Source organism: Cucumis melo, chromosome 2 (assembly GCF_025177605.1).
Source record: "Cucumis melo cultivar AY chromosome 2, USDA_Cmelo_AY_1.0, whole genome shotgun sequence".
NCBI lineage: Eukaryota > Viridiplantae > Streptophyta > Magnoliopsida > Cucurbitales > Cucurbitaceae > Cucumis > Cucumis melo.
In genome coordinates, this window is record NC_066858.1 from 1,934,656 (window position 1) to 1,955,222 (window position 20,567).

Sequence of the window (20,567 nt, forward strand, 5' to 3'; positions counted from 1 at the left end):
AAATTAAGTACTCATCGAAACTGACATTTTATCGGTGTTTTTTATCGAAATTTCAATAAATTTAAATCATCCATTAAGTTATCAACATAATTCCATCAATCTTAGTGGTTTAAATAACTTCTTAGATATATAATAACTCATTCATATTTTCTTTTTCTTTTTCAAAAATTATTAGTAACACATTAGGCAATATGGATAATCTTTTTTTTTTTTTTTGCCCAAAGATTTGAGCATATATGTTGATTTTTTATAAAACTTGGTCGTGTGCTACCTTATTCGAGTTGTCGTTAGGTTGGAGGGTTTTATTGATTGGAGAACGTAACTCTTGCGAAAGACAATGGGACGTTTTGGCCAGCAGACTTTCTTGATTGGCCAGTTGTCCTCTATTTAAATAAGAAAAATCTTTTCTATGTATTTAGTTCTTTTGTTGTGTGAGGTTTCTTTTTACATCATTTATGTAGAAAACTACTTAAAAGGTAAGAGCACAATATATATCATTAATGCACTGCCCATAATGCTAAAATTTAAAGTGCAATTTATTGAGAAGATATAAACTAAAATGAGACATTACATTCAAATCCTAAAATTGATAATATTTTAAGAAAAATACTCAATATTATTTTTTCGATATAATAAAAATACATTATTTATTCTTTAGTAGTAAAAATGAGATTCCAATGTTTATAAAAACTCTCCCCAACATTATTTCCCTCTTCATCCATTTCCATCCAAAAATTCATCTCTCTCTTCCCTTTGTAAAACCCTTTCAGCCATGGCAGTAAGCAACAGCATAACAGCAATCCTAAACTTCATAATCTTCCTAAGTTCCATCCCCGTCATTGCTGCCGGAATCTGGCTTGCTTCAAAGCCCGACAACGAGTGCATCCAGCTTCTCCGCTGGCCCGTCGTGGTCCTTGGCGGTCTCCTCCTCATTGGTTCTCTCGTTGGCTTCATCGGCGCTTACTGTAACCGCCCTGGTCTCTTGGCTGTCTACCTCTTCTTCATGGCTGTTCTCATTATTCTCCTTCTTATTGTTCTTATCATCGCTTTCACCGCCACACGCCACAACGGCGGTAGCCACCCTGTCGCTGGAACACGGTTCCAAGAGTATCGGCTTGACGGCTACTCGTCTTGGCTCCGTCACCACGTCACCAGTTCAGGGAGTTGGCCTAGTGTGAGGACGTGCTTGGCTGTTTCGGATGTTTGTCGTAAATTGAATCGGGAGTTTTCCTCGACAGAGCAATATTTCGCGACGGACATTTCTCCACTTCAAGTAAGTTATAGTTTGAGACGTGTTTACTATTTATATAATTTTATATTAGTGATATTTTGTTGCTTATTATTTGTTATTTTTAGTAGATTTATTCATCACGTCTTAAATATTAATGTTAAACATTTGAAAATGCAAAAATGTTAATATAAAAATTTAATATGAATCCATGATGTAAATAATTTTAATAAAATATTAGAAAATGATAACAATAGAGAAAATAAATATTCTTTGTTCCTAAGTTTTCAAAAGTTGAAGTAAAATAAGATGAGAAATAAATCATTTGTAGTACTAATTAGAAAAAAAAACAGAAGAAAAGAGTAGAAATTTTACCAAAGTGTTTGGAAGAATATGCAGATATGAAAAAAGGTGCACACGTGGCATTTTTGTTCCATCACCTAACCCAAAATTACATCACCTTTTTCTTTTAATAAAGAAATAGAAAAATAACCCTAAAACTTTATTTTAAAAACAATAATTAGTTTTGCATTTTCAAGAGGTAAAATTACAAATTTAGTCCAATGAATTTTGAAATTTATTTTTCAAAATTACCAATTTGATTTCAACTTTAACTTTCTTTTTAACTCATACAACTGTTAGATAACTTATTAGATACAAAATTAAAAGTTTAAAAACTTAATAAACATTTTCAAAGTGGATAAACCGTATGTAAAAAGGATTATTAGGAAAAACCAAACCTTATTCTTTCGGGTTTTGAGTATAGTTTCTCTTTTAGTTCTTAGGTTTTAAGATATTCACACATTTTACCGTAAGTTTTGCTAAATAAATTATATTTGGTTGATAGAATTAAAGATTTGATGCTTTTATCTAAAAATTTTCACATATTCTCACTTTTAGGTCTGTCGGTCTAATTATTTAATAATTAAAATAAAACAATTAAATTAAGGACATTTTCAAATATATTATAATTAACTGAAATACTATAAAATAAAGCAAAAGTTTATATTCTTATAATGATAGACACTAACTATAGACTTCCATCTGTGTTTTTTGTGACATTTATAGAAATTTAATAGAAGTATATCAATATCTATCATTGATATAATTTAAAATTTTGCTATATTTGTGAATAATTTTAGTTGCTTTGTCATTTACAATGACTTCTCATTTAACCTTGATTAATTTTCAAGCCGGTGATTATTAAAAAAAAAACTTCTATCTTAATTATTTCAAACTAATCAATTAAAACTTGATACTGAGAACCAAAATTATAAGAAGCATAAAATCTAAAAATCTAAATACCAAATAAAAATAAGTTCAAAAGACAAAAGTAAAAAATGTAACACTCTAAAGTTTAGAAGCTAAATAAAAATTACACTAAAAAATTGGAGTGAAATGGACAAACAAAAACTATAGTTTAGATTTAATGTCTAAAAATGTAATTTTTTTTATTATGAATCGTCTCGTTATTAGTGGTAAACATCAGTCGATCAAAATTGGTCGAATTGCCCCTGAATCAAAATCAACCATATGGTTAATTGATCTAGTAAATGTTCAAGTCAATAAGTAATAGTCGGTCAATTGGTCACTTTGGTTAGTTTAATTTTTGTAAAGAAAATTATAATTTGTCCGTTTAATTTTTTTCCAAATCGACATCGACTCTCTTCTTTAAATTGATCGATTCGTTTTTTCATTCTATCATGCTCACTTAAAGTAAATATATGGTGGACAGATTTTGAAATAATTAATCCAAAATACTATAATCATTATTTTCAGTAATTTAAAATTAATTTTGATACTACAAAAACTATGTCTAAAAGTGAAGAACTAAACCAACTTTGACCAAATATTTTCATATTTAAAGTGGCTTTTGAGTATTACAAAATCACTCCCAAACCTATGATGCATTAATTTCTAAGGCACAGAATTCCCAAGAGAGAGAGCTCCGTGAAGAAGCTTTCATGGAATCTCTGAAGTGGACATGGAAACTACCAGAGACAGAGACACCGACTTTCGGATGAAGACGAAGAACCTTTCATCGAATCTCCCAAATAGAAATAGAAATCAAAACAAAAACATAAAGAATTCCACCAACAAGAAAAGCCCCCTTCAACGAATCTCACCACGTTTTCATACCAAAAAGAAGAATCCGAAACCCTAAAGATTCTCACAACACAACACAAAATCGGTCCCAATCCCAATCCCAATCCTTTACTTTCTTTCTTCAACCTAATTTCTGTTTAATTTGCACAGTCAGGGTGCTGCAAACCGCCGGCGGCGTGCGGGTACAAGTACGAGAACCCAACGACATGGGAGAATCCGGAGAACCCGAGGGCGGACCCGGATTGCTTGTTATGGAGCAACGAGAGGAGTAAACTCTGCTACGATTGCGACGGATGTAAGGCGGGGCTGCTGGAGAATCTGAGGCAGGAGTGGCGGAAGGCGAATGGTGTTCTGGTGGTGGCGGTGGTGGTTCTAATATTCGTGTATCTCGTGGCTTGCGCCGCTTACAAGAATGCGCAAATCCAGAATATATCTGTTCGGTATAAACATGGGTGGATTTGAGTATAAACTTGTAATCCATATTCAAACATACCTATTTTCCTTCCATTTTCCATTTTAATTTTCCTACTCTTTTGATTATGTGTATGTTGTGTTGATAATTGATATGTATAATTATCAAGACTTTTAATTAGGTTCCTTAATTATATGACTAATTTATCCATTATTCTTTACATTTTTCCCGGACAGGGCATTTGGTTGTGTGAGGATGCAAATGATAGATAGAAGTAAAACAACAATATTCTTAGATTATTAAGCTTTTCTGAAACATACTTGTATGTTCTTACGATATCTCTCGCTCATATGTGATATCGGTTAATTTATATCCCTCTTAAGGTATAAGTTTTATTTTAATTTAGTTTCTCATCGATTAATTAAAAATAATTACGAAAAAGCTAACATTTTTTAACCTTTTGAGATCAAGGAACTAAAACAAAATATAAAGATATATTTTTTCTACTTATTTTTTATGTATTATACGTTGTACTCACGTTAATGTGATATTTGGTAACTATTTAAAAAATATTTCAGTAATTTCTTATAATACAATAAAAATGTTGATTCCTCTCCTATCTCAATGAGTTAAATCATCTTTCTTAGATGTGAATATAATGTCTTAGTCATTATAATGTTTAGTTTAGTATAAATTAGTTATAATTTAACTTAAATAAAATGAAATTTTACAAATCATATATGTTTTGTAGGGAATTTGGATTCAAACATATCTTTAGATGCTTGCATCTACCTATTTGGATATAGTCTTTTGAGTTGTTAAGAATTTTATGAGATGTTTGGATAAGTTTGATTTGTGTGTTCGGAATATATAAAGATTATTGTATATGATTCTACAAGAGAATGTTGTCAAGTTAGAATATTTTGATTCTATATGGATGACTTTGAACAACACACATTAAAGTTTTTACGCATAATATCTTTATAACCTTTGCGACTTATGATTGTAGATCGTATAAAATAGTTTTACACAGATTGGAAAGTAATTTACGTAGAGTTATAATTATTTTTGTTGTTTTTAAAATAACTCCAAAGTACTTTAATTTTAATAATTTGAGATCAATTTTGAAATTATAATTGATTTTTGAGGGTTCAAAGTGTGTTTTGAAGTGATTTTTAATTAAAAGGAACATTTCTAGAAATAGAAAAATACTGAAACTATTTATAAAACATAAAATTCATCAAATTATTTGTCACCTATTTAATTTTATTGCTATATTTTGTAAGTAATTTCAATATTTTGCTATCCATGACAATTCTCATTTTTAAATATATATGATGAGCGATTTAACAATTTTAAAATTACTTCATTAATTTTGAATGACCACATTTTTATTCACACGTAATGTTTCTTCATTTATAAAGAGGGAAAATAACTATTTTGGTGTCTCTAGGTTTTTGGTCGGATTTTTATTTGGTCTATAGGTTTTAAACGGTTACATGCTATTAACTCCTAAGTTTGAAGTTGGTTTCAATCAATTTGGTTCCTATTTTTCAAAGTGTAATAATTAATTTTACTCTTGAAGTTTGAGTTTTATTTCAATTTGATTCATAGATTTCAAGACTTACACTTTTTAAAATCGATATTTTATTTTAAAATAATTAATAAATGTTAATGAAAACTGGAAATAAGTTTCATAAAAGAATATTGAGGTTAAAAGTGTAAATCTAGCAATTTTGGACCAAATTGAAACAAAAGTTAAATATGAATAGTAAAATTGTAAAATGTTGCAATTTAGAGAATAGGTTGATACTAAACTCAAAACTATAGAGTAAAAAGGTAACTTAACAGTAGGGGTGTAATGAGACATTCTCAATCCAACCCATATTTTCGGGTTAGAATAACTCGAATTAAATTTTTAACCCAACTTGTAAAATATGGGTTGGATTGAGTTGTCGAGTTGTATTTTTTTTTTTTTTTGTTTCTAAATTTTAATGTTTGTAAATGAAATCATTGATTATAAATCAAATAATATGTTTCGCATCAAGTTAATCAAAAAATAAACTCTCGAAACTTATAAGATTATTTAACTTTTATTAAATAATAAAATATAAAATATATGTATATATATAATTAATTAATTCGGGTTGGATTGGGTTGACCCGAATTTTTCAACTCTTCAACCAGAGACCCAACCCAACCCACATTTTAAACAAACCCAATCCAACCTATATAATATGGGTTACGTAGTTCGGGTTATCAGGTTATTTGGATTATTCTTACACCCCTATTCCATATAGGAAGAACTAAAAAGAATATATGTGTTTTCCCTTTAAATATGACCATATTTACTAATTTCATAATAAAAAATGGGAGCAATCTTAATAGGATTTTATTGATTCATCAATCCTAATGATCCTCAGTGACAAATGTAATTTGAAGGATTTTATCATGTTTATCGTCTTCTTGTTGTTATTATTATTGTTTAGGGGTCAATCAAACGATATCTGCAATATTAATAGTAACTGTGGTAGATTCATAATTATCCTATTGCAACAATAACTATAGCTATAATGACAACACTAAACAAAAGATATCTTCTAGTAGGTCTCACATAATTGTTAACCGTCATCAAATCGATCATCCTCAACTTTGTAATTGAATTGCGTTCCTTGATTACAAATTCGAATATGAATCTCACATATTTCGTTACGACGATTACATAATACAAGTAAACATCAACAAAAATAAACAAAAGTGACCCACTTTTCATATTACAATTCATAGATTACGTTTATAGGAAAATAAACCGAACGTACCTACATTCACATTTGGGAGAATATATATTAATTTAAATTGGATTTGCTATCCAAGAAGAATCGTTAATTTGAATGAGGTTTTGGTTGATGAATATTGAATATATTTTAAATGAATGACATCAAGAGGTATCATATAACTTATCTCGATATTAAATCAAAAAATTAGCAATCTATAATACAAAGACTTTGTTTTGGTATTCAAATGGTTAATGATTATTGTTTTTTCTTAACTCTAAAAAGAACTAAACAAACATTCAATCAATAATTATGATTGATTTGCACTTCTCATCTTCCATTTTGAATATTATCTCTTCACTCACTATTATTTATTCTTATTTAGGGGGAAAAGACATTTTAACATTGGTAAGTAAAAAATTGCTAAAAGTTACAAATTAATTTAAATGCTAGTAAGCTTGAACCAACTAATAGATTAGTTACCAAATCTATAATAAAACCAAATTCCTAAATATCATTTTATTAAATTGATCCTTAACCTATAAAACATATATATATATACATATATCTTAAATTATTGCATTATATTTTTAATTGTCTAATTTTTAGTCTGTGCTTTCAATAAATCTCAAGACACTGCAAGTTTATTGTTGTTGATTTTTGTTAAGAAAAATCTTTTGGTTTTTATTGTAAAATTGTAAACCTACTTAAAAGATATTGTATTTCCTTACATGAAACTTAATTGTTGTTATCAACGAATTTCGATAAAAAAAAAATAACTATGAGCAATTAGATATTGAAAACTTAAAGTATACACACTAGAATTAAACCAGCTTCCAAATATGGGGATCAAAATAATATTTTAACTTAAGCTAAATCATATATATGAACTTTAGAAAGTTTAAAATAAATTATATAGGCTTTACAATGTTGCATTTTATAGGTTTCGTAGTTTCTTGAAATGCAATGTTGACAAAAATATATATATATATATCAACATCTAATTGAAATTTTTTGCATTTTCACACTTTTCTAAACTAGTTAAGATGCACATCTATTGTATATATTATATTCACATTAGTACTTTCTATTATAAGTATCAAAATGAACTTAACTCGATGATAATTGTTATGATTTTTCATCCTAGAAGTGAGAGATTCGATCTCACAATCCTAACAATTGTTGTACTTAAAAAAAGCATTATGTCGTTACGTGTTCAATATATTTCGTTATTTTTTACTTGACATAATAAAAGTATTAGTTTACTCTTTATATCGAGATTGAACAAATGGTTATTTGAAAATATCGATAAAATACGATAAAGATTTAATAGAATAGAGTTAAAGGGAGAGGTGAAGAAGGTAAGAAAAGGACCAACAAAAAATGCAAAATGGTTTATTAAAGTGAAAGGTGATAGAGATGAGGCAAATGTTTTAGCCAAGAAAAAGATTGTTTGAGCATCATCTCTCTTGTTATTATATGATTTTGGATCACTCACCATTTTATTTTATTTATTCCTTTCTTCTTTTAGAATTTATTTATGTCTTTACTTCTATTATTTGGTAAATAATAATATTTTGTATCTTTGAATTGAACATGATTGTAACTTTTTTTAAATATAAAATATTTAGTAATAAAGCCCATAAATTTAACCATTTTTTAAATATTTCAGATTTGTCCTTCCATCATTCACTTCTCCTTGCGATTTTTTATCGTCTTTCTTCTACTCTTCATGCGATTTCTTTCGTCTTTCTTTTTTTTAGATTTGGGTAACCAAATCTATTTCTTTTTATTCCTATTTCTTCTTTCTTCTTTTTTTCATTCACTTCATGCATTGTATTGTCTTTCTTCTTTTCTTTTTTTAAACAGATGATGTACAAAGAATCTTGAAAAAATTGGTTAGACATTTAAATTAGAGTAAACAAAAACTAAAAGATTGTGTATAAAGAATATTGAAAAAAAATCGTCTTTCTTCTTTTCTTTTTTACGCAAATGGTGTATAATGAATTTTGAAAAAATTGGTTACGCATTTAAATTAGAGTAACCAAAATTAAAACATCGTGTATAAAAAATATTAAAAAAAATCGTTTATACCAAAAATTGAAAAAAAATCGTTTAGATTTGGGATAAACGATCGTGTACACAAATCCAAACGATCCTGTACCCAAATCTAAACGGTCATATACCAAATTTTGAAAAAAAAAAACTAGATTTAACCCAAATCTAAACGATCGTGTACCCAAATGTAAACGTGTAGCCAAATTTTGAATTTTTTTTAGATTTGGAACCCTAAATCTAAACGATCGTAGCCAAATCTAAACAATCGTATACCAAATTAATTAAACGATCGTGTACCAAATTACGTTACCAAATATATTGCGCGCATTGTTGACAGGGCATTTTTGGTATTTTAACGGTGGACCTCTAGACTTTTTTCATTTCCAGAATTGTTCTATACAATGTAAATACTTTAACGCTTTTTTATATTTTTGAAAAGAACTCTATATATATATATATATATGTATATATGAAATTGGGAAAAAACATCTTTTTCTTTTTCCATTTTAATTTTTATGGATATGTGATGTTGGTAATTCTTTTTCATTATTATTATTATTACTTTTATATCTTAAAGTCTTAAAAATATGATCATGATGATCTTAGATTTCTTAAATAATTATGTCCAGATCATATGTAATTTAATTACATTACTAAAATTGTTTCGAATAGCGTCATCATGTTAGATAAAAAAAATTAATTAAATAGTCTAAATATTACGTTTTAAAAAAATCATATAATTTACATGTTTATACTTTACATAAATAATCTGTCACTCTTGAATCGTACCTATGTCTCCAAATCAATAAGACTCGCGTACTTGGTTGTTTGGAGTACAGATCTAAAGCATATTTCTACATGGTCAAAGAATACCTTCTATCTCTTAAGATCAAATGTCCAATTTCAATTTCGAAGTTCTTCATGAATCTTAGAATTAGTTAGTCATTGCACGAAATTAGTCCTACTAGTCCTCTCATTAAAACGTGTAAAATATATTTTTGAAAGTATTTTTTTTCATGAAAATGATTATTTGTATTTAACCAAATATTGATCAAATTTATTTTTGAATAATGTATAGATTTATTTCAAAGTAAAAAAACTAAACTAGTTACAATTAGGGCATAATTACAATGGATAATACTTTTAAGACTAATCATTAAGCGTAGCAAATTAGCCAAATCCATTGGACTCTATCATTGATAGATTTATAACAAACGATTATCGCAAGTTGAATCTAAATTTTATACATAAATTATTTTGTAACATATACTTTTTACTTTACAAATCTAATTACTATAAAATAACAAAAGCTAAAATAAAATATAATTAAAATATAAGAACTAACACCATAAGTTAACCTAAATTTTAATGCAGAAAGCTGATTTTACATTGTGACAAAATGGCTAATCTTTTCAAATACCTAAATCCTGATTTTTTTAAAAAAAAAAAAATTAAATTGACCTTATAAAAACAAATATTGAAGCTTTATTATTATTATTATTATTATTATTATTATTATTATTATTATTATTATTATTATTATTGCAAAACACATGAAATAATTTTTTTATTTTTTATGAAATTGACCTAATAAATAAAGATTAAATTAAGATGGTCTTTTTTTAATGGCCAACCCATGAAAATTTTGATTAAATTGACCTAATTAAATTAAAATAATAATAATAATAAAGAAAAAAAAGATCAATCAATTGGGACTTATATAATATAATTATGATCATGTAGTTGGTTTAGTTTTGAAAAATTAAAAAGAAAATTTAGTCCATAATAGACCGAAATTTTGTTTATGATCATAATATATATATATATATATATAAAGATATGTTAGAGTGTATAGCTTATCTGTCTTCCATAGCAAAAGGTCTAAATACATGTGCTATGCTTTTGTTTGTTTGTTTTTAATCAATTATGAAGGTATAGGTTAAATTACAAGTCTATTTCCCAAGCTTTTACTTAAAAAAGAAAGTTGACATGTAAATGTCTTATTTCTTTATTTATTGCAAATAGTAGGTAAAACTTCTTTGGTATCTCAAAATAATAAATCTATAAATTATTTATTTATTTTTTATTTAATTATTGGTTTTTTGAATTACAAAAATGTTTTAAAAAATAAATGAACTATCATATAAGAATTTGAAGTTTTTGTCTTATACAATCTTAAACTTTTGTTTTTTCAAAAGTTTTATGTGTTGGAAAAAACATTCGCCATTGAACTGTGTAAAACCGTGCAACTAAAGTTGGATTGAAAATAATAATAATGAAAAAGAAGAAGGGAGAGAATAACGGTGACTTTTTACGTGGAAACCCCCTCTATAAATAAATTTGGGTAAAAACTAGAGACAATGATAGAATAATTAACTGTATCAAACAAGAGTTACGAACTTCTTTCTCATTGAGAAATATAAAAAGAAACTGCATCTGTTTTAGCTCACTTGGAGAATTTGGGATGGTTTGACGAGTATGAGTTTTCATCTAGTTCAAAAATAGTTGACCACCAAGCAAATCCAATAACTCTAATTTGTCTTTGATAGATGAGAAGGATCCACTGGCTTCAAATGTTTGTGTGAGATCTAAAGGTCATAAACTAATCTTCGATAAAAATGTGAGATCCAATAGTTCAAAATTGTCTCCAAGAAACTTCTTGAGTAATAAGAAATTTTTTTGATAATTATCAAACAACAATCACACAGAACAACTTTCTCCCAAATTTTAATTCTAAGAGTAATCTCTCAAAACTTTTGTACTACTAACACTCTTTAATCTCATCCTCAAATTAGAAAATACGAAGAGAATTTAACTAAAATTGACACAATTAAGCTTAAATTTGTTTCTAATTGAAACGATCTTGAAATTAAACGGATGAACTTTTCTTATAATATTTATAGTTCATCACTTTCTTGAAAAAAATTCAACGTAAGTTATCTACACTTTTAATGTTTTGTCGAAACTCAACATTATGAATTTTAAAACATAATATGTTAAGGATGTATTTAAGTAAAATTCAAAAGAATCAACTAAAAACAAAAATGAAAGCTTAAAAACACGTTAGATACTTTTTAAATTTAATGACGTATTTCACACGTAATAATAAATTTTAAAACTTATTAGAAACGTTGAAAAGTCGAGCACAACCTTAAACCTTTTGACAATAAACTTGTAATTCAACAAATAAACAATTTAGTCCTCAAACATTTAAAATAGAATCTTAAAGATGTCTAAAATTTAAGAAAACGTGAAATGAATTTTTGATCTAAAAAAAAGCTAAGTGCGTAGATTCAAAGTAAACCTTTTTTATTAAATTTTTGTAAAATTGACCTATTCAACCCAACTTAAAAAGTTTGGTATCAAACTCTATTATTTAACCATAAAAATAACATTTTAAAACAGAAGAAGAAAGTTGAATCTTCGAGTACTAACATTTTCTTTAGAGCGATGATTATAATATGATAAATTGAACCTCCAACTTTTAAAAGCAGAGCACATAACAATACCCACAAAAGCTAGCTCTCTTTAGCTACCAATACCAATTTAAACGTACCTCTAAATTTGGTTTGGTTGAGACATATTTTCTAAGAAGTTAGTAGTTGAATTCAACACATTCATCTATTGAACTAAATATGCCAAAAACAAAAAATCCATAAACATTGCATTTTGTGTCCATTAAATTTATAATTTTAAGAGATAACCCTTAAGGAAAGTTGTAATTTAAGTTAAAAATTAAACTTTTCAATAATGAAACTTTTATTTATTTTAATTTGAAGTAGATAAAAAATAAAATCCCAAATTAAATGCAAAATGTCTTCTTCATCTGCCTCACAAAAAACAATTAATTTTTAGTTAATAATTGCTAATTAATTAATCCATTTCTTCTTCTCAACATTCTCTATTTATATTCCCTCTTCTTTTCGTTCTCTTCCCCTTTCTCCTCTCTCCGCCGCCGCCATTCTCGCCGGAATATCACCTCAATTTCTCCCATCGCCGGCAATGGACGGACCTAGATTCGTAATCGAAGCATCAGAAGCCGAAACCTTGGCCAAGCAATCAGCCCTCACAATTCCTCTCCTTCTTCCAACTCTCGTCAAATCGGCGCAAAGCTTAGCCCGCCCGCCGATCTCCAAATACCATGTCGGCGCCGTCGGTCTCGGATCATCCGGTAGAGTGTTCTTCGGCGTCAATCTCGAGTTCCCCGGCCTTCCTCTTCATCAATCTGTTCACGCCGAACAATTCCTCGTCACAAATCTCGCCCTAAACGCCGAATCTCACCTCAATTACCTCGCCGTCTCCGCTGCCCCTTGCGGCCATTGCCGTCAATTCCTCCAAGAAGTTCGCTCTGCCGCAGAGATCAAAATCCTCGTCTCCGATTCTGGTTCCGATTCCAAACCCAACGATTACGTTCCTCTCCCCCAATTTCTCCCCCACCGATTCGGCCCCTATGATCTTCTCGCTAAGGACGTTCCATTACTCCTCGAGCCCCGATTTAACGGCTTGTCTCTACCGAACGAATCCGCCGGAAACAATAAGCTCTGTAATGGCAATCATGGCGAGAATTTGGAGAAACTCAAACGCGCCGCCTTAGATGCCGCGAATATGTCCCACGCGCCGTACAGTAAATGTCCGTCGGGAGTTGCGCTAATGGACGACAATGGACGAATCTACAATGGACCCTATATGGAATCGGCTGCTTATAATCCGAGTATGGGGCCGGTACAGGCGGCGATAGTGGCGTACATCGCCGGCGGCGGTGCTGGGTATGAGAGAATCGTCGCGGCCGTGTTGGTGGAGAAGGACGGCGTGGAAGTGAAGCAAGAACGGGCGGCAAGGCTGTTACTGGAGACGATCTCGCCGGAGTGTGAATTTACGGTTGTTCATTGTATCGCTGCCGTGTGATGGTGAAGGTTTTAACTCGGATGTTAATAAAAATAAATTCAAAATTTTAGAATTAATTTTTCTAATTAAAAAAAAAAAAAAAAAGCTCTGTTGAGAAATAAATGGATCGTTTTTTTTTTAATGTTTTTTTTTTTGTAAATTTGAATCACAATTTCTGTGAAGTTCTTAGGTTATTGATGAATATGATGTAATATTGTAATGTAAGAAATTATATAAAAATCTCTATTTATTTTTTATTGATTGTGTTTTTTATTAATATTTTCATTCATGGTAAAATTTTAAGAAAAATATGAATAAAAGTAGTATTCTAACAATTTCAAATTAGTTTACAAACTATGAAATTGAACATAAAACTCATTTACTTAAATTTCTTGTCAAACCCAACAATAGACCTTTCCACGCATCATTCAAAAGAATAAAATTCAATAGATATCCATACACAATAAAATAATCGATGACAGTGCCAAATAAACTAAAATAAACTTTTGTAGAAAGTTGAAGAAATTTTCAAACTATATGATATAAAAATAGAAATAAGAGTTCATAGAACCAAGAGAATAAACAAACAGAATTATCGTAAATGTTAGTAAAAATTGTTGAAAATATTTATTTTATAAAAAAAATTTATATCCATATAAATATAAAATTTCACTATATTTTGTAAATATGGTTCATTTTGCTATATTTAAAATAAATTCAATAAAAAAGAAAAAACGAAGAATAAGAATAGAATATAAATAAAGTTAGATGGATTGGAAGAGAATAATTGATGTTGTAATGTTCTAGAAAAGAAAAGGAAAAAACATTGTATAATAGAAAATGTAACCATCCTATTTAATATGAGCTTCTAGATAAAATAGAGAATAAATATTTGGAAATCTCCCGTGAAAAGAAATAAAATTTTAATGGTTTAAAATTGTGTCATAATTTTTAAAGTTCACCCCAAAAGGGAAAAAAGAAAGATGCGGACAAAATTTAAGTTAATTAACATTAAAGAGTAAAAGTAAACAGATATAGGAAGAAACGTACATTAAAAGAAAAAACTTAATTAAATGAATCAATGAATTAATTAATCATGAAGCTAATTGGATACAATGAAATTTATTAGTAATATATAAAGTAAAAATTAGAATTTGTTTGGGGAAATAAGAATAAGATGCGGCGGCGGCGGTGGCAAAGATGGTCGGAAGGTGGTGTGGTTGACGGCGGCGGGGAATATGATTGGTGGGAGGAAAGGTCCAATCCAATATTCTTTCCAACTTCTATGGGGAACTGGTTGTTTTTTTATATATATATATATATATATTCTTGTATACAATTAAGTGTCCCCACACAGATCCAAAACCCAATAAATAAATAAATAAATAAATAAATAAATAAATATATATATATATATATATATATATAAATTGTATTTTATATATATATAAAAAGATAGCCTTTAAAAAGAATCATACAAGAGTTGGGTTTATGATAACGTCGATAGTTTTATATATATTTACAACCTTAACACGATTGCAATGACATAATTTGTTAGCATCAGGTTAACTGGAACTTTTCAAGTGAGATATTCATGTACGGTGTCGTGTTAGGATGTCATGGTCACCCTAATGCAATAACTAGCCAGTCCTATCGCGATCTCATTTTTTGTATTACGTTTTTTTAGAAGACTCGATCACAATCAATTTTTTAGTAATTGCGATCTACCAAATTTAATCATCTCTATCACGATAATTTATTAAAAAACGGTAATGTGATCTCACGTAACCAAAATGTTAGATTTCATATTTTTTTTAGAGGTGAGTCATCAATCACAGAGAGCCTCTTAAAGAGGTCATCCGTAAAAAAAAAAACCTTTTAGAATGTTTCAACCGGGAAGGGTGATAGGATTTGGACCTTGATTCTAGCTATGGCCAAGCCATATGGTCAACTTATTATCTTATATGAGTCAAGTCCTTATCTCTTATCCCCCATTTCATGTCTAGCTTTTGAACCTCAAGCATTTGACAAGGTCTCAATCATGACATTATGCTTCATGAGATTGATAGAGAACAATCTAACCACAAACACAATTAGGTTTAGTGGTGTATTTCTCGTTCAAATGCAACCTTGTGTTATGGTTTGGTAGTTCATTCGTTGTGAGACTTAGGAGAAGCTAGGCATCGAGTTCATCTGAAAAGTTGTCCATGTTTGATCCCAGTAAGAAGGCTAAGTCCGAATATAGGGCATGCAACACAAAAATGGGATATAAAATGAAACTCATGATACATGTCGTAACCCTAATGGGAGGTTGAGATCAACCCACATGGGACAACCTCTCCAATTCTTTTATCCTTGTAGCTCAAAAAGTTCGTCGTTTGCTTCATTGAAAAGTATCGTGGTGCACAATTCTTTTATCCTTGTAGGCCTTCATTAGACGCTCAGTCATCTAAACTTACCCTTGACCCCAATTTTGATATCAACTAATATGACTAAATTAAAAGAAATGAGGGGAATGGCCCAAAATGTTAAAAATAGCAGAGTGCAGAAAATTATAATCCAAAAAAGCAACACTATTGGGCATGGAAATCCACGTGGCAAATTAATCAACCGTCCACTTCCTTAACCTCAAAGTAACATAAACAACAAAATTTAGAAATGCAAAACATGCCCATACTTTTTTGCCTTTTTGGAACATCAAAAACCATAAAATGAAGCACAATGTTTAAAGAGCTTTTGTTCTATGAACGAGAGAAAGAAGAGGAGGCAGCATGCTTGAGAGGCATTTTGATAACCCCTCTTCCACCTCCACATTCTGACAAACCTTCTTCATCCAAAGATAAGGCATCCTCACTGCCTTTTAAAGCTCCATGAACAAACACGACCAACACGCCAACAAACATCGAAATTATAATGTTTTTAGTTGCATCCGTGATCAAAAGCAACGCTATGGTGATTAGCATCAAAACTACCATCACCAATTGGTCGTCGACTATGCTACCACGAACCACCCATGGTTCATCATGTAAGAAATATAAGTAAAGCCAAGCAAGGAATGAAATGATGAAAACAACCAATGAGATGGGTTGCCAAAGCAAACTTAGAAAGAGGATGAATAATATGATGAAAATGTAATTTGTCCAGAAGTACTCGGCATTGTTCTCAATTCTATTGATTAGCTGCAAAAAGGAGGAGGGAAAACTTAGATCTTGAGGCTGGATCATCTCCATCCATGGCCTTCGTTTGCCAAGGGCTGATGCGATGCGTTCTCTTGCCCGAGAAGTGTAATGTAGGTTTGATGAAGGGAGTGGCTCGGTCGGAATTGTTCCATAGGTCCCCATATTCCCTCTTCTTTGCCCGTTAAAGAGCAGGGGGGTGGGGGAAGGGGAAGAAATGCGAGAGGAGGGTGGGTGGAGAGAGAGGGAGGGGAATGAAAGGGCAATGAGAGGCTGCCATTTAAGGAAGAGGGAGGTTGAAGAGAACCATTTTTGGCAGAGCCTAAATACTTTGTTCTAAAAACAGAAATTATTACGTGTCAATAATGTTTGAGCTGTAAAAGTCATCAAACAAAACATATATGGAAGCTACAAATTAGAATTTCCCCCTAAGGAATAAGCCAGTCGCCAGACCTTCATATTGATTACCAAAGAACATGTCTAAATTAATCAACATTGTAAAATAACGAAGGTTTAATTACAAATTAGTCCTTGTGCTTTAAAAAAGTTAGAATTTAGTCATTGACAAAACCTCGTAAATAGTTCCTATGGTTTGATAAAATCCTCATGAGTAGTCCTAATATAGGGGCTATTTATAAACCATAGATACTAAATTCCAATTTAATCCAAACCATAGGGAGGAATTGCAAATTAACCTAGAATAGAAAAGAGAGGGTTAAGGAAAAGTCCAACAGAAATGTGTGTTCTTCTCTCTTAGAATTTAGCAATGGTTATATTCAGTGAAACATTAGGAATTACACCAAGTCCAAATCCAGAAACTAATAATCAGAAAGGCTTGTTTAGCCCTGTATTGTAACATCCCATCAGACCGAGAATTCAAATCAAGATTTGGAATCTCGATGCAACACCCAGTGACCCTAATATTCTCAAGCATCCTCTATGACTTGATTATGCTATCCACCTGCTTAAACTGCTTCTAAGAATGAAGATTATCCCAACATACTAACATGTGTCTTTTCAGTTTGCTTTATCTTACATGCTTCCTAAGAAAACTCCTACGAGATCACCCGACATATAGTTGCTCCAAGCTAAGAATGGTTAACTTTGGAGTTGTTATAATTGAGCAACCAAAAAAGATGACGCACCTTGTTAGCATACGTAGCAGCCATCAATTTTTTCAAGCCTTTCTTAATCATGTTGCCTTCGTAACCTTAGAATCTATCTCAATCATAGTCACTTATGTACCCCTCCTAAACTCGGATGTTACATGTGTTAGCATTCTGGAAGGCATTGCCACTCAGCCTATATTCTTCTTAAAAATCAAATTGAGGTTCAAATCCCCATATCCCACTTCTTGTACTTTTCTTTTTTAAAAAGTAACCCTCATATATTTTCCTGCTCACGCTTTAAAAGAGGATGAGGTAGATGATAAGATTCAACAATGAAAACAAGAAATATGAATTATTATTGATAATCGTACCAATTTCTTGAGCAAACAGCAAATGCTCGGTCATTAACTTTCTACAATATGTTTCCAGTATCATCATGGAAGAGAAGGGCGAGTGCTAAAGCTTTCACTTCGTGTGTGCAGGGACTTCTCCTCTCATTACCCTCCAAGGTCCAGTATAAAATTTTGGTTTCATTAATGGAACAGCTTCCCCGGGATGATCTTCCCAATACTTTTCCTGCACATTTTAGCAAGGATTCGGTTGATATAGGTAGCACAAATGTTGCTTTAGGGAATGTTTGGAAGTGATTTGAATTGCAAAAATCACTATTTTCATGTTTCAAAATCAATCTAAAATGTATTTTAAATCATTCGAAATCAAGACTAATGTAAAATCCAACATTAAATTGATGTTAAATGATCATAAGACATGTTTCAAAGTGCCTTTATCTTCCTAAAATGGTGATAAGACATGGTTCAAACAATATTTCATTTTCTTTTTTTTTTTGATAAGAAACCAAGCTTCAAAAATCAAATATACATTCTTAATAAATTAAAGAAAATACAAAATAGAATAGTCCCACGAAAAGAGGAGTCCAATGAACTACAAGGAAGAACAACATTTAAAAAATTAAACAAAATAATAATTAAGAGAGAGAGAGAGAGAGAGAATCTTAACCACATGAGCCATAACAAACCATTAAGCCTAAGCACCTCTCACAACCCCTCCTCATATCTATAAACTTTACTATTATACCGTAACTCCGTCTCTAATTTAGTACCAATCCTTTTCGTTTTCAATGTTTTAAACATTTTTTTAAAGTTAAATTACAAATTTGCTCCCTATGGTTTGTGGAGAAAATTAGAGTTTAGTTCCTATAGTAAAGTTAGAATTTAGTCTTTATGGTTTGATAAAACCTCAAAATTTATATTCCAACTTTCTTTTGAACCATGAAAACCAAATTTGCAACTTAACCCATTTTTGAGATGAACCTCCAACCTCAATCGAGTGAAAATATGTCGATTGATGTTCAACTAAGCTCGTTTTGGGATTTTAATACTTAACTTAAAATTCTTCTAATTGGGGGCATTATTCTGTCACAAATTAAAGAAGTGAACAAAATATGAAAAACAACCAATCTTTCTTCTATTTGAATCCGCTCAATTCATCAATCAAACAGAATAAAAAAAAAAAAACTTCAATTACATAAACATGCTCAAGTTAAACAACAAATAGAACGAGAAGGAACAGAAACGAAACAACAAAGAAACGACCTTATAGAGTTGCTCGGTAATGGCAGCGCCGACGACACCAGTGTAAAAAGCAGCAATATATATGGAAACCAAAGGCGTAAAGGATTTAGGTCGTCTATAGGGATCGATCATATCCCAGAGAAGCGTTTTTTCCCATTTGGTGTAGAGATAATCGGCGTACTTCCTCCATAAATAACTCGCCATTTTGGCGCAATTGGCGATTGAATCGTTCGAATAAAATGATATTTAAAGGAAAACGGAAACAGTTGAAGAATTGGCGGTTACTGTCTTCAGTGGCGGAGGCGGCGGAGGAATCAGCAATGGAAAGGTTTGTTAAGAGGAGAAGGGAGAAAAAAAGAAAGCCCAATGAAGGATGAGAAATGGATCAGCTTTCTTCTTCCTCTTCAAGCTTTGGGCTTTCTCCTTTTCATACATAATGTCCTGAAATTAAATTTATTTTCTTGATATACATTTCTTATATTTCAAAGAAAATTATAACATTATCATAATTATTTATTATATATAATTTTTAAAATTAAATACAAACTATTTTCTTATTTACTTTGTATTGAATTTATTATGTAATTTATTATTTTTTTACTTATGCCCGTAACTAATATATAATTTTAAATTATATTCAAAATTACATGTAAATATTATCAAATAAAATATTTTCTAAAATGGAAATACTTTATTAATTAAATTTGACCATATAATTTCATCATCAATATTATTTTCGTCACCATGTAAAACATCATCAATTTTAATCCGACACCGGCTACAAATTTTTCATCGAATTCGATAGTTTCTTCAATCAATTTCAGAGCCTTCAAGTGAGCCCGATTTTGGTTGAAACGTCCTTCACCGTTTCCGTTCTTCACCGTTTTCGATTTTGTCCATCAATTTCTCAATTTATTTCGTCTTTTCATTCTCCTCAATCTTCCGATTAGTTGTCTTCATCAATTCCTTGTATTTTTTCCTCAGTCTATTACATTGTAGTTTACCTAGAACGTCTTTTTTTCCAGCACCTTTCGTATATTTTTTCGTAGCCTTTTTGTCTTTCCATTTCGTCTTAAAATTAGCTTTTTAATATCTTCCAGTCATGTTTTAATATGTTTATCATATATTTATTTCATGTCTAGCATATTTTCTTTGTTTACAAAGTATTCTGGTCATGTTCGTCATATTTTGTTTAATTTTTTGATGTTCAGTTCATCTTCCTATCATG

At 30.2% G+C, this 20,567-nt stretch overlaps 4 protein-coding genes across 5 annotated transcripts; 2 read left to right on the forward strand and 2 right to left on the reverse strand.

Annotated features, from left to right (window-relative positions):
• The first annotated feature begins 521 nt into the window (after positions 1-521).
• Positions 522-3,968, forward strand: LOC103492312 (tetraspanin-2-like). Of its 2 annotated transcripts, none has more exons than XM_008452622.3 (2): positions 522-1,273; positions 3,485-3,968. In XM_008452622.3, the coding sequence occupies exons 1-2, from the start codon at positions 773-775 to the stop codon at positions 3,794-3,796; spliced, it is 813 nt and encodes a 270-aa protein (XP_008450844.1). In that variant the 5' UTR covers positions 522-772; the 3' UTR covers positions 3,797-3,968. The 2 variants fall into 2 exon arrangements, with proteins under 2 accessions (XP_008450844.1, XP_050937292.1); XM_051081335.1 differs by having other exon boundaries at positions 3,489-3,968.
• An 8,491-nt stretch (positions 3,969-12,459) lies between these two features.
• On the forward strand, positions 12,460-13,719 carry LOC103492314 (cytidine deaminase 1-like). Its single transcript, XM_008452623.3, has one exon. It carries the CDS (start codon positions 12,581-12,583, stop codon positions 13,481-13,483), a length of 903 nt encoding a protein of 300 aa, XP_008450845.1. The 5' UTR covers positions 12,460-12,580; the 3' UTR covers positions 13,484-13,719.
• A 2,332-nt stretch (positions 13,720-16,051) lies between these two features.
• Positions 16,052-17,943, reverse strand: LOC103492315 (PRA1 family protein C). The gene has a single exon (XM_008452624.3). It carries the CDS (start codon positions 16,801-16,803, stop codon positions 16,204-16,206), a length of 600 nt encoding a protein of 199 aa, XP_008450846.1. The 5' UTR covers positions 16,804-17,943; the 3' UTR covers positions 16,052-16,203.
• A 137-nt stretch (positions 17,944-18,080) lies between these two features.
• On the reverse strand, positions 18,081-19,782 carry LOC103492316 (uncharacterized protein At4g29660). Its single transcript, XM_008452625.3, has 2 exons — positions 19,361-19,782; positions 18,081-18,323 (listed from the first exon to the last, which is right to left on the reverse strand). The coding sequence occupies exons 1-2, from the start codon at positions 19,541-19,543 to the stop codon at positions 18,213-18,215; spliced, it is 294 nt and encodes a 97-aa protein (XP_008450847.1). The 5' UTR covers positions 19,544-19,782; the 3' UTR covers positions 18,081-18,212.
• Between the last annotated feature and the right edge of the window lie 785 nt (positions 19,783-20,567).

Coding starts and splice junctions, on each gene's coding strand:
- LOC103492315 (XM_008452624.3), bottom strand. CDS start 16,803: ATGGGGACCTATGGAACAATTCCGACCGAGCCACTCCCTTCATCAAAC.
- LOC103492314 (XM_008452623.3), top strand. CDS start 12,581: ATGGACGGACCTAGATTCGTAATCGAAGCATCAGAAGCCGAAACCTTG.
- LOC103492316 (XM_008452625.3), bottom strand. CDS start 19,543: ATGGCGAGTTATTTATGGAGGAAGTACGCCGATTATCTCTACACCAAA. Junction 18,324..19,360: donor TTACCGAGCAACTCTATAAG/GTCGTTTCTTTG, acceptor TAAAATGTGCAG/GAAAAGTATTGGGAAGATCA.
- LOC103492312 (XM_008452622.3), top strand. CDS start 773: ATGGCAGTAAGCAACAGCATAACAGCAATCCTAAACTTCATAATCTTC. Junction 1,274..3,484: donor CGGACATTTCTCCACTTCAA/GTAAGTTATAGT, acceptor TAATTTGCACAG/TCAGGGTGCTGCAAACCGCC.